This window comes from Phoca vitulina, unplaced genomic scaffold (assembly GCF_004348235.1).
Source record: "Phoca vitulina isolate PV1807 unplaced genomic scaffold, GSC_HSeal_1.0 scaffold21, whole genome shotgun sequence".
Lineage (NCBI taxonomy): Eukaryota > Metazoa > Chordata > Mammalia > Carnivora > Phocidae > Phoca > Phoca vitulina.
Genome location: NW_022589724.1, coordinates 23397079 through 23411255, shown reverse-complemented (window position 1 = coordinate 23411255; position 14177 = coordinate 23397079). Strand labels below are relative to the sequence as shown.

General features: G+C 39.8%; 1 protein-coding gene across 4 annotated transcripts in view; it reads left to right on the top strand.

The window, feature by feature from the left end:
- Window positions 1–297: 297 nt before the first annotated feature.
- Window positions 298–14177, top strand: part of NR6A1 (nuclear receptor subfamily 6 group A member 1) — a 228322-nt gene continuing 214442 nt past the window's right edge. For 2 of the 4 annotated variants that reach the window (XM_032418840.1, XM_032418839.1), the window contains exon 1: window positions 298–547. In XM_032418840.1, coding sequence (XP_032274731.1) covers window positions 448–547 — 100 coding nt within the window. In that variant the 5' untranslated portion in view covers window positions 298–447. The remainder of the gene's footprint in view (window positions 548–14177) is intronic. The other 2 variants (XM_032418841.1, XM_032418842.1) reach the window with 1 other exon arrangement.

Here is a 14177-nt window from a genome sequence, read left to right as displayed (position 1 = left end):
CTTTGATGTTGGAAAAATCAAATAAAGAGAAGGGCCCTGAAGTAATCTTTGTTAAATTTCCCCCGAAGTTTTTATCTCGGTTCATGACATTTACAGGCCTTGGCCTTCACTTCTCAGCGCCGCTTATCCTTCTTTCCACCCCTTCAATTGGTGGGGTCCCGCGTGGCCGGCCTCGCCCGGCGGACTTCAATTCCCAGCGTGCCCCTCAGGCCCGTGCGTGGCAGCGGCGCGTGACGTCGGGGGAGGGAGCTGGCCAGTGCTGAGGGGGCGCGGCGCGGAGGGGCGCGGAGGGGCGCGGAGCCGGGCGGCTCGGGGCCCAGAGAGCGCCGCGGCCGGGAGCCCGCCGGCCCCTGACAGCCCCCTCCCCCCGGCGGACGACGACGACGAGGACGAGGGCGCCGGTCATGGCGGAGCAGCGAACCGAGCGCGGGCCCTGAGCACCACCGCATGGAGCGGGACGAACGGCCGCCTAGCGGAGGGGGAGGCGGCGGGGGCTCGGCGGGGTTCCTAGAGCCGCCCGCCGCGCTCCCTCCGCCGCCGCGCAACGGTGGGTGAGGGGCGTGCGGAACCCGGGCCCAGGAAGAACCGAGCGCCTGTCCCTTGCCCCTGGGGTTCCCTTCCTCTCAGCCGACTCTCTGGGAAGCCGTAGCGGCTCTGGGTCCCCTCAGCGTGGACCTTCACCCCGGTCCCCTTAGCGCGGACCCTCCCTCCTCCCCCGTGTTCCTCAGTGTGGACCCTCCCCCTCCTTCCCCGTTCCCCTCAGCGCGGACCCTCCCCCTGTCCGGTTCCTTCAACCGGGACCTTCGTTTCCCCCTCCCCCATGTCCCCTCAGCACAGGCCTCCCCTCCCCCCGTCCCCTGTGCGCGAATCCTCCTCCCTCCCCCCAGGTCCCCTCAGCACCGAGCCCTCCCCTTCCCCTGGGTCCCTTCAGCGCGGACCCTCCCCGGCCCCCCACCTCCGGTCCCGTCAGCGGGGGCTTTCCCTTCCCCTCGGTTCCCCTGTGCTCCTAGCCTCCCCTTTCTCTCCTCGGAGGGTCCCTTCAGCGCCCTCCCCTCCCCCCCCGTCCCCTCGGCGCCCTCCCACGCGGGTGCCGCCTCCCTCCGCGGACGCCACACCCTCGTCCCCCGTCGTTCTCTGTGCCCTCACCTTTCTGGAGCCGCTTTCCTACTCGTCTGCAGTCCCGCGCTTCCCCTGCCACCCCCGGATGCACCGCCAGCCTCCCCCTCTGCCCCGACCCCCAGTTCGTTAGCTACCCGCTCAGCGCTTCATTTTCGGACCTCTCGGTGCCTGCTCCACACCCCATTCCTCTGCTTCTGCCCCCGCCCGGGCTTAGCCCCCTTCTCTGCTGGATCAGATCTCTGGCCCGACCGGGCGCTCGGGACACCTGCCTCTTCCCTCCCTCCCTCCCAGCCGGCCGTCCCGGTCCGCGCTTTCCCAAGCTCAGCTCTCCCCTTCCCTCTCGCGGTCCCGGACCCGCACGCTGAGAATTCCTCACCTGGCCCGGCCCTTCCTCCCGCTCTCCCCCTGCCCCCCCCCCCCGGCCCAGTCCCCCGGGTCCCCCCGGGCCCCCTTCCCCTCCCCCCCCCCCCCGCCCCCCCCCCCGCCCCGGCTCCTTTTTCTCTGCGGGGTGTTTTATTTGTATCTGTTTGATATTTTCCCCCCTCGGTGTTTGCCGCGGAATGTTTTTATTGGTAACGTGTAAGGAGCTTTTGTGAGGTCGTAAAAGGTGAACTTTTGAACTTGGAAAGCGCCCTGGAGCAATTAGCGCAGGCGATAGCCCCGGGAGGCCTGCATTACAAAGGGTGCTCGTACCGGCCGGCAAACGCTCCGGCTGCAAACCCGATTTATTTATTTATTTGCCCTGCCTTCCACCTTTCACATCTCCTCATTTCCGAATAAAGGGCAGGCTCTCGGAGATCGGCGCCTCCTCCCCTCTCTGCGCCATAAACTCGCAATTCTCTGAAAGATCTAGGACCGAACAGTGTCTAACAAGTAACAGATTTCAAATTGAATGCAAACACCCGGGACAGTTAGGAGGCACTAAAAATTAATTGCTTCAGCAAGAAGTTTCTCAATCGGGACAGTGACCTGGCAGGTGTGAGGAAAGTAACCTGAAAATAGGTCATTTAGGCGCTCAGTTGTTCAATGAATGAGGAGTTACGGAAGGGGAGAGATTTGGGGGTGAATCTGCGCCTTCGTGTACTTACAAATTCATCAGACATTTACTGCCAATTCAGTAGATCTGGTATTTTTACCAGTTAAGGGAAAAGTCGGTTTAGAAGAGAGCCTGGTTAATTTCACTTGATGTTGCTGCCCAAATAGTGGTATGTTTCAAAAGCTCTTGTCCTTTTTTAAGATGTATGTGATGTGTGGTATCTAGGTGGCTGGCAGAGTCGTGGGATGTCTTTGGAGAATAATTTCTGAATGTGAACATGTTTGAGATCAATAAAATCCCGTGTCACAAAGGAGGAGGCTGGAATCCATTGAGTGTAGAAGAAGACAGTATCATAGGAACAAAGGATTTCTTTAACGCTTTTGACTTTTTAAGCTTTTTTAAGTGGAGATTTGTTTTGGTATTGATGTATGAACGTTGTAAATCCTGATCTAAAATTTATTATGCTGATTTTTTACCCAACCTACATCTATCTTATAGCCCATATTAAGGGCATGTATTTTCATGATGTCTTTCTACGTGTGTGTACTTCCTGTACCCACCTGTGCATAACATGTAGATGATCGATTTTACTGCAGACATTACTTTGAATTCTACTTGAGAATGTTGTAAGGGAAGCCTAGGAACTGCATTTGCTATTAATTATTCATTAGTACATTTTAAAGAACTCAATGGTAATTTTAACTCTTAATCAAATTTCCCATTCATAGTCTCATTTCCTCAATTGGTCAGAACCATTTAAAAGAATGTTATTGAACATTCCATTTAGGCCAGGGTGGCTTTAATATTTTACATCAGTCCATTTTAGTGCTACAAATATTTCCTTTTTGTTGAAAACACAATGGGACTTTGGGCAGTTTGGGCTTAAAAGAAAATACACGAAAAGTTAGACTGTTGTGGGATGTTTTATTTTTCACTGAGCATTGTGTATTGTTTTACAATTTATGTTCATTATCTCTTGCATTTTAACATGCTTACAGAAGAATTACCAAAGTGGAAAAAAATAAAGTTTACCTTTGGAATGGTGGGGACTTTTTTTCCCTTTTATACTTACTAATATTTTTCTCCAAAGCAAATGAAACTGCTTAAGTTCTAAGCAGAGTAAATGAATTCTCCTGGCTTTTTATCCTAATGACTGCTTTTCATTTTGTATGAAATATTTGCCATGAATAGCTATCTAGATAGGAGGTCTTTTGGTTTGGGTCATGAAGAAATAAACTGGAGGTGGAATTTTAGAAATGTTTTCCTGCCGGAAACGCCATTAATGCTGAATGTACAGTCTTTTAGATTTTTTTTTTAATTATTCTATCAGAACAGAGTTGCTAGCCTTTTGATGCACCATCACCCTTTCAGGAATTTCATGTGCTGGCTGCACCAGATATTTTCAGTTGTTGCTGTAGGTTTTCATAACAAACACAAGCTCATTTAGTCATAATAGAAGACTGCTCCCTTTTTGGGGTTTCAAGGGAAGATGATTTGAGGAAGTATATGCTGAATATTACATTTGTTATATTTTAACAGAATGAAGTAGTAGTCTTTTCGATATTTTAAGTAAAAGGAAGGTTAATAAGCCATTATCAGTAATTAAAAGCATGTTTTATGTAACTATACTTGGGAGGAAATGGGGAGAAATTCGCTAGATAACTTGATGCCTTTTTCCTGCTATGACCGTGTCATGAAAATCTGAAAATATCAGAAAAATATCCGATATTCTCCATGACAGTTTAACTTTTAGTTCTGTGACTTTAAAAGTTAATTCTGAGTCACCTCAGAATTTTCTTTCATTGGAAAAAAAAAAACAAAAAACATACTGTGGTATTGTTGTTTACAAAGGGCACATAGGTATTTTTAGTAAGTTCTGTGACCTCAAAAGAACACTGAAAGGCAACAGAGAATGAACAGATTGACTGGTGATTTTGAGCACTTGAGGTGTGAGATGACCACATTTCGGATCTCATATTTACCATCCATCAAAATCTTTGTGAGCATTTCTGTTTCTTGTAATGAAAATATGATCGTGACATGCTTCATAATCTGTAAATTATTCTGAATTACATAGCAAAAAGGTATGTGGTGTGTGTGCATGCGTTAGCATGTGAAAAGAAGTTAGATGGGGAGCTAATGAAATAAAATGGTAGATTTCCTAAACTGTGGCCAAATCATGCATTTCCATTTTATTAATAATTTCTTGGTTTTTCTTTTTTTCCCCCCTTTTCCCTGAGGTTTTGGGGCAAAGGTAAAAAATAAGCTTTAGATTAAAATACCTAATTTTAGGTTAGCGGAGGATAGGGGTTAGAAATGCCAACTGCTACTGTGATATTGATAAAGAAGTTTTTTATTTTTTATGCCACTTGTAGTGCTTGTTGTGCAAGTTGCCTTCAATTGCTAATGAATGTGTGTTTGGGGGCCTGGGGCTGTGTAAGTGTGTTTCATCTTGTATTAAGACACCATCACTTAGTTTTTATAACTAGGTAGATATTTATTGGTTTATGTTGTATAAGCTGGTCCGTTGATAAATTGTGTTCAGGTCGCAACCTCTGGCTTCAGAATTTCAAAAGCCAGGATGACTCCTTCTATACCAGGAGACTTAGTTTTCAACAAGCTCATTTAGATCTTTTTGGGCCCTTGTCATAATTTTTAGTTTTATATTTACCTTTGTATTGTAGCCAAGTTAAAGGACACTGTCTCTGTTTAAGTATTTGTTTCCATGTATATAATTAGGTTGAAAGTTAAATTTGAGAAGATGCCCTTTAAGAGTTCTACATTCTTGGTCATATCCTTTTAAAGTAGGACAATAAAAATGTCTTATTTTGTGTGAACCAATCACCTTATATGTGAAAATGGGTCACAGTCAGAAAAATTAAAGTTCTGAACAACAGATAAACAAAACTTGCATTTCTGCAAAAAAAAAAAAAAGTCCTTGAAACAATTTTAACAGAAGGTAGCTACTAAATATGCCTATTACAAATACCTAATTCTTTGCAGTGCTTTGAAAGTATTTCCAAAACCAAGACATTGTAAAAGAAAGTGTTTTGTTTCAAACTTTTTTTTTTTGATTATTCAAATTTGTATTTTTAATGTCAACTTTTCCTGGCTCAGGTAATTTCTTAAGGATTTATGGATGCTTTTGATTGATAACTAGAGTTCAGAAATCCCAGAATTATTAAAAGTCGGCAAGAAGTCCTGAGCAGGTAATTGATTTTCGGGTGTTGAGCCCCTGTTAGAGCCAAAGTTTCAGATTTATCTGAGCTTAACCTTAAAAAAAAAAACAAAAACAAAACTCTGGGTGTAACTTTGATATATACGGTATTACTAGAATCAAGCCCAGTATTTATTGCTTGTTTTCCAACACGGCTTGTCTTTATGAAAAAGATAAGGCTGTTAGACTATAGATGATGGAAAATTAGAAGAAAACCATTGTGAGATGTCTTGCCTGCTGCTTTTCAGTATGGTTTAGAACTAATTGTAAAAGAGAGAACTTTGTTTGAAAGAATAAAATATTTCCGACTTTATTTCATCCTTCCCTTACTACCTGCTATTAAATAGAAGTCTGTGTAGAACAGCTTCTCAAGAAAACAGTTTTTTGCTAGTTATGATTATTTAAATAAGACTTTACTATGTAACTCGGTAATTCTAATTAACAGTGATTTAGTTGGGGAGCGAACCAGGATTTCCTCAGCTGGCTGCTGGGGAGCTGAATTGCTTTTTTCACCACCCCCAGCTGCACCAAATCTTTTGATCCCTAAGCTACAGTGGTTGTCATTTGAGAACGCAAACTGAGAGAAAATATGTTGTGAATATAGCCTACTTTGAGGCTTCACTTGCACTTTTGAATTTTTGTTTTTGAAAAAATTATAGGGATAATTGAACCTTCAAAATTTGTCTTGAATGGAGCAAATTCTCATGTCTAAGTAGAAAATTCCTTAAAAATACATTTCTTGCTTTAAAAATTTGGGGGTTGTTTTAGTATTGACAGTCACTATTTCAAAAGAGAAATTCTAAATTCACAGGAGACATTCAGGTGTTTTGAATTTCTTTAGGAATGCATAGGTGTTTGGGGAAAATGAGCCTTTATGCAAGGGAAAAATTTTCATTCAAGGTAGTTTGTGGTTTCTCTATCAGTATTAAATAATAATTCAAATAGAGAATCACAGATTCTTATGTCATATACTAAATAAACTCTACAATTTGTTATATTAAGAGTTAACCTAAAAAATATATTCAAATAATGAGGTCTTTGGTCCTAATTGCAAACTGTACACCCTTCAGTTGTTTATATCAGAGAAGCTATTCAAGCATAAACCACAGATGGCAGTAGTAGCATATTTTTCTATTTTCTGGAGGGATTCTTGCTTTTAACTTGGTGTCAATTCTGTGGGCACTGTTGATAAGTCAGCTGGCAAGTGTAATGTTTCCAAAACCCAATTCCCTAGGCAGCAACATGTAATGTATTCCGGAAACAAATCCGAGCATTTGATTTGAAGATATACTCTGTGGGTGGTTGGAACCAGAATAGTGACTTTGTCAAAGGGGGAAATTATAAAAAGAAGTTGTTAATAATGATAGAGGGCATTGTTTGAGTAATAAGCACATTGGAACTGTAGCTGTGGTATTAGCAAAAGATATACTAACCATAGATATTTGCTTGAACAACTATTTGCATTGGAAACAATTCATAATTCATTTAAGAAATACTCAAGAATTATAATTTTGAGAGAAGTGCACAACCAAATTCCTCATGTGGAAGAGGTAGCTAGCCTTCTCAGCTTTTATTTACAACTTACTACATTTCATATTATCATGGAATTCTAGTCTGTCTATAAAAACATTTCAGAGGTCTATGAGTGGCTTCTGCTTGCTCTTCTAGTCGATCACCATAGTGTCAAGATTTCTGTGTTCTTAATTTTCTCCTTTAAAAACACTGATTGATAAAGGACATAATCGATTAACCAAATTTTTAAATCTCCTATGATATTTCGTCTGAATCCAAAGGAAACAGAGGTATAATCACATAGTTTAAGACTTTGGAAACATTTCAGTAACAAATCTGTGCCAAAATGAAGGACAGGCTGATTCAGTGAAGGGAACTGCCTTAACCTATATTTAGTTTTCATTAAAAAAATTAATTTTATGTAACTCATGCACACATTTCAATCCTGAAGCTGTGTCATTTTGGAAGGATTAAAAATTCAATCTTGTTACCCATTTTTGTTAACTTCTTATAGATCAAATGCAGTGTTCTTTGTATCACAGTTAACTCTATTCAATTTAGTTTTTCTCACAAAAGAAAAAGAGGACACAACACTTTTATGAAGTCTTACACATATTCTGCTTCCTCATCTCTTGCCTTTTAAAATTTATAAATGATTAATGACATAGTACTCAGTTGGATTGTATTATTTTCTATCATTCATCATTTGTTGATCATTCATTACTGGATTGTTTGTTCCAGACGTAATTTCTTCCCATTCATTGAGTCCTTAACTCCGTTATTTATTAAATTATCTAAACCAGTGGTTTTCAAAGTATGGTTCAAGAACTTCTGGGAGAGTCCTGAGACCCTTTCAGGAGGTTCTTGAGGTCAAAACTACTTTTATGTAATATTGGCATTATTTGCCTTTTTCACCATGTTGGCATTTGTACTGATGTTGCAAAAACAGTGGTGGATAAAAACTGTTTGAGCCTTAGAAGAAATCAAGGCACCAATTATTATCACTAATATGTATAATATATATAATAATATAATCACTATTAACTGTACTAGTAGTCATTGTATTTGTCACCTCCATGCACTTGTATTGCTTAAAAAAAAGCCATTTCACCTAAGTCTGACTTTGATGAAGGGGTAAAAATGATTAATTTTGTTAAATCTTGACCCTTCAGTACACATGTTTTTGATATTCCATTTGAGGAAATGGCAAGTAGGCAAGCACACACGAAGAATTTCTGCTGCATACCAAAATAGAATACTTGTTTTAAGGAAAAGTATTTGTGCAGTTATGTTGTAAGCTGAACTAGAAGCTGCTTTTTAGTGGAACACCGTTTTCACTTGAAAGAAAATTGACAAACTATGGTTTATTTAGACTTAGGTATTTGGCAGTCCATTTTTTTTTTGGAAAACGAACAGTGAGTTTGTTACATCAAGGAAAACTGGCAGTATTTGTTGCTGGTGAGTAAAATCTGAGCTTTCAGATGACAATTAGAATTTTGGAAAACTTGTGCCTGCCACTTGGAGCTTGACAGCTACCCAATATTTAAGTCCTTTTCTGATGAAGAAAAGTATCACTATTAACAAATTTGATTTTTCATTGATATTGTATACTGAAATGTGCTAACATTTTGAATATCATATTTCAGTGAAGGAATATTTTCCAGATCACTGGTGTATGATACAAAATCCTGCATGAGTAAAAGATCGGTTCAAAATGTCAGACCAATGGATTTTAAGTGACAGAATACACAAAGTGCATTGATACAGTTTTATATTTCACATTGAACTAACTTTTTTTTTAAAGATTTAGAGTGCGGGGGTGGGGAAGGGGCAGAGGGATTGTCTTTTTTATTTTTATTTTTTAAAGATTTTATTTATTCATGAGAGTGAAAGAGAGAAAGGCAGAGGGAGAAGCAGGCTCCCTGCTCCAATGCGATGTGGGGACTTGATGCGGGACTTGATCCCAGGACCCTAATCATGACCAGAGCTGAAGGCAAATGCTTAACTGACTGAGCCACCCAGGTGCCTGAGGGAGAGAGTGTCTTAAGCAGTCTCCACGCAGAGCCGGATGTAGGGCTCCATCTCATGATCCTAAGATCACAATCTCAGCCAAAACCAAGAGTTGATTGCTTAGCTGACCATGCCACCCAGGCACCCGTCACACTGAACTAACCTTTAAGAAACTACTTCCAAAACACTTACTGAGTTTTGGTGGATTATCAAAGAAAAATATCCACAATTATTTTAATAAGCAAATACTTCTTTCTTTTCCAATTATAAATCTGTGAGGCCAGATTTTCTGCCTATACTTCAAAATGGTTTATCACAACCTACTGAATGCAGACACATATAGGAGAATTTAGCTGCCAAAATTAAGCCAGATGTTAAAGAGATTACCAAAAATATAAAACAATACCATTCTTCACCAGTTTTTTTTTGTTTTGTTGTAAAAGTTATTTTTCATAAAAACGTTACTCATGTAACATGTGATGGGTTTGTTACTTTTAAATGAATAGATATTTTTAAGGTTTCATAGTTTTCTAGCATGATAAATTATCGATCAGTAGCTATAACCCACATATATATTAGCTCTTTGAGGTCCTCAATAATTTTGAAGAACGTAAAAGGGGTCCTAATCGCTCAGACCCAAACTGTGTGAGAACCCTGTTGTAAATGAATGAATCTAAGGTGTAAGAAAATGGTAACCTCACAAGATCCTATTGTTAGTGCTTTGTTACTTTGGGTTGTCCTTTCCTTGCCCTTTTTTTTTTTTTCCTGCTGAGGGGAAAAAAATGAAAGAGCTCATATTTTAAGTTTTCTTTGCTTGAGACTAAATGAAGTGTGTCATAGTTCACCCTCACTGAGTTCTCTGATAAGGCTTTTGTTACCTGTTACATGAAACCTGTTGCTTAACTTAATTATCTTGTGGTAGAAATTTTCCAACAGAACCTGTTTCCTCACTAAGGGGAGATTTATAATTGTGGAAATAAATCTTATGACACACAAATACTTAATAAAGAGTCATTCCTGTTAAAAAATGGAATATTTATGTGGGATTTAAAAAGATCCTATCTTGCTTTTTAAAACTTCCAACAATAGCTTGCTTATTTGCTTTTAGACAAATTTGGCTTTCATTGAGTCTTTTAAAGTTGTGATTTTGGCAATGTCATTTTGTAGATTGGTTTGCCTTTTAACCAGGTTTTCACTGAGAGAGGTGGTAATAAAGCCTGTATAGAAGAAGCATCTCCTCTTCTGGTCTTAAGAATACCCTTTCCTAGTGTGAGTAACATTTTAGTGTAAGTCAATTACTGTGTTGTTAAAGAGTTAGGGATTTACTCCTAAGGGTAGTTGCTAGATAGAACTCATTCTGTAGTGAGCTTGCTAGCAGAAGAAATGTCACATAACAATGTGAATAACAAGGAGTTACTGGATCAGAACTTATGAAGCTTGGTGGGGGATGAAAGATCAGTGAGATATTTGGGCTTCCTTCCTTGAGAGCTCTGTAATTATCTTGATGTTCTTGGAGTTTCACGTAATGTACCTTTTATTTTTTAAAGATTTTATTTATTTTTATTTGACAGAGACAGGAACACAAGCAGGGGGAGTGGGAGAGGGAGAAGCAGGCTTCCCGCTGAGCAGGGAGCCTGATCTGGGGCTCGATCCCAGAACGCCGGGATCATGACCTGAGCCGAAGGCAGACGCTTAACGACTGAGCCACCCAGGTGCCCCCGTAATGTACCTTTTAAAGCATTTTTGTATTCTGTGGGGGTTGCAGCTTAGTCATAAGATATGTCTTCCCTTTTTCATTTTAATACTTTATTTCAAGTTTCAGATGAAAATCTTGAATTCATCCTTCATTAATTGATGTAAATTGTTTTAATTACTAAAATTAATAACTGAGGCAGATTAATTTTTCTTTCATATTCTTGCTTTACCCTTGAAATCTAACCTGTCGGGAGACTTCCTCTCTAGCCTTAACAATCCTTCCTCCAAAATCCCTTTTTAGCAGGATAATAAACCACCTGGGGGAAACCCCCCACTGATAACTATTTAGAGGGCTTTGTTTTTTGGAAGTGGCAGTAGTTTCTGTCAGGGAGGAAGGATTTTGGTTAGATGGTGTGAGAGGCAAAGAGCATGGACTCTGGAGTGTGGCAAACAAAGATCACAGCTATGTGACTTTGTCACTTGACTTCTCTGAACTTTGGTGTTCTCATTTAATAATTATAGCAGCTAACATTTATATAATATTATAAGCACCTTACATATATTAACTCAGTTTATCCTCATAACTCTATGAATTAGGTGTTCTGTTATCCTCTCCATTTTGCACATGTGAAAATTGAAGCCTATAGAGGTTAAGCCCCAAATTTTATAGTTAGTAGCATTGTAAATAATTGTTTCCTAGATTTAATTCCTCCCCACCTCCAGGTTATTAAGGGTTAGTGACAAGGTCTGTAAAGTGCCAAGAAAAATGTCCCAAAGTAGACACTTGTGAATCCAGGCCATTTATAGTTGTTGAGGAGGCCCAGAACTGAGCTTCCTGTATATAGTCACAAGATCCACTTTTAGAATACCAAGTGACTTTTTTCTTTCTCTCATGTTGGCTTTAATAAGCCAACTAGAAAACAGTATTGTGGAGTCAGGGACAATCCTTGGTGGCCCTAAGGGGTGCTAAGGAAAGAAAGGGTTTTGAGCTACTCAAGGCAGGGATAACATATCTTGTATCTGTGTCTTCAACACTAAGCACAAGGAATTGGTGTTTTATGGATGTTGAATGAATGAACGAATGAATGAAAGAACAGTTCGGTCAGGAATCTGAGTCTTGATTTTATCAGAGACCTTTGAATCTGAGTCCTTTGCTGGTAGAGAAAGTCTACAAAACATACGGGAAGAGAATGATGTGCTTCTTAGTCACTTGGGAAGATTGGGGCCAATATCTTTGTCAAGCAGTGTGTTAAAAAGCTAAATCCAAAGTTTGATGGGCCCTCGAACCAGAATGTAGTTTGTCTTTGGAAATGTGGCTCTCCTTGTAACTAAAATGACTAGATACACCGGATTAAGATGAGATGGCCAATAAACTCCTGGCTGTTTGTTTGACTGCATTGGGGGATTCAGTTTAGGAAAAGATGGCTTTGTCCTTTGTACCTTTTTTACTTCTGCCACACAAAAGCTTGCTGTATGGAGGAGAGGAGAACCAATCCAAGAAGGTTGATGTAACTCGTTGAAAATGGAAGTATAAGATAGCCAGTTGTCCAAAGCTTATAAAATATAGAAAGTGATTTCCTAGCAAAGAGAGATACAGTGAGAAAAATGTGGCAATGTGGGTTAATAGATTATGGTAGCAGTATGGTCTGAGTAGGAAAGGATTTAAGAGGCCAACCAACCACATTATTTGGGGAGGTAGGATGCCCAGGAACTAGTTGATAAGGCCTGGGTTTTGCCTGGGTTCTGATTCTAACTTGTTACAAAGTCATGTCTCTATGTCACCTATAAAATGAAGGAGCTAAATTAGATAATCCCTAAAGGAATTTTCCAGCTTTATGATGGAATGAATTGGGTAAAACAGGAAGTTGCAATTTAGGAAAGCCCTGCCTAAAGCAAATAGCTATGATATAGCACAGATTATCTGGGAGGATTTTGATTTCCGATACTGTTCAGTCATCCTTCAACGTTTGTATTTACCATACATACTCCTGTTTCCCTGTTTTGATTTTAGATCACCTGGCTGCTTTAAAGTCTGTAGGATCACATAATTTACATGCAAATTCCATTCTCTGTGTGCACTTTTATACAAATGTTTACAATTAAAGTTATAATGCTACAATTTGTAATGTAAACTTGAAATTAGATGTAGTTTTTTTTTTATATGATCACTTTCCTTCCCATTTATAACCCTTCCATGTTACACTTTCTCTTTTTTAAGTACAATTGCATTCATTGAGTCAAACCTGTAGTTAATTTCAATTTTTCCCTCATTCCTTGTAAATGGATTTTTATCTGCAAAACTAATTCAGCTGTCTTGTCCTTTTAAGATTAAATACCTTGCATTTGAGAACTTGGATTCATTAAGGAAAATTGCGAAACCTCCTTAAATGCTGTAGGTCTGTAAAAAGGGAACCCAGCAGGAAAGGGGCAGTAATGCATGGGGGAGGGGAAAATGGGGGGGGCAGTAAGCAAAGGAGCTGCAGTTGAAATATTCATCAATCATTTTACTGGCACCAGGAAACCAATCAGCCTTTTAGAGGAGAGAACTTAATCAATCACCTAATGTGGGAAATTACAATTGCTTCCCCCCCACACACAAAAATATTCTCTTACTTGCTGACAGGTCAAATCTGAAAGATAGTTGGGCTGGCCAGAATCCAGAACTAACCGAAAGTACTACTGTGATGAAGAAATGCATTTAACATTTGAAGATAAAATTTCCTGTCTGTTTTGACATATTTCAAAAATATTTCAACATGAGTTTGCTTTTCATACAGAGTGTTCCATTAGTAAGAAACAATTACTGAGCACATATGGGTAATACAAAGTGTGTGAAATACTGTAGATTTATTCTCCAGTGCTAGTTTAAGAAGCATAGATGGGGCTCCTGGCTGGAGAATACCCAGTGTTTCCAGTACCTCATTTGGAAAGCAACTTTAGAGCATTGTCTAAGTGACACATCCTGGGGAACACAGTTGGAAGTGCTTGCATATAAATAAAAGCAGGAGGGATTTAGCTGTATCTTGCATTTAGATTTTAAGTGGTGTGATCCCTGAACTGTGTGCTTGAATTGCCTATGGCCCTTAGATACTCAGATGTGAGCTGCCTGGAAATCTAATGTTCTTAAAATTCGAAATGCATGATCATTGTAGAAAATACAGAAAATGAGGGAAAATTACATATATTAATCTTGCCTCCAAGTAACTTTCATTAATACTTTATTTTTCTTCTAGACTTTCTTCAAATCCTAGTTTTTCGCTTGTTGGAATCATACAGTGTATACCGTTATGTTTTATGCTTCTTGTTTAATTTTAAGCTTTTTTCTCATGTTAATAAACTTTACTCATTCAACATGAATTAAAACTGTTAATAGTATATCACAGCCTATTGTTTTTAATTGCTGGACATTTCTCACTTCGTAACAATACTGCTCGGACAATTTTGTGCTTTAATTTGGCTTATTTTGGAGGGATAGATTTTTAGAGGTATATATCTACCTCATTGTATCTTCTTCAACAACCAGTTTCATTTACAGTAAGATATCTTGTATGCTGACATCTAGGTCTGTTAGCAGTCCTTTTTTTTTGC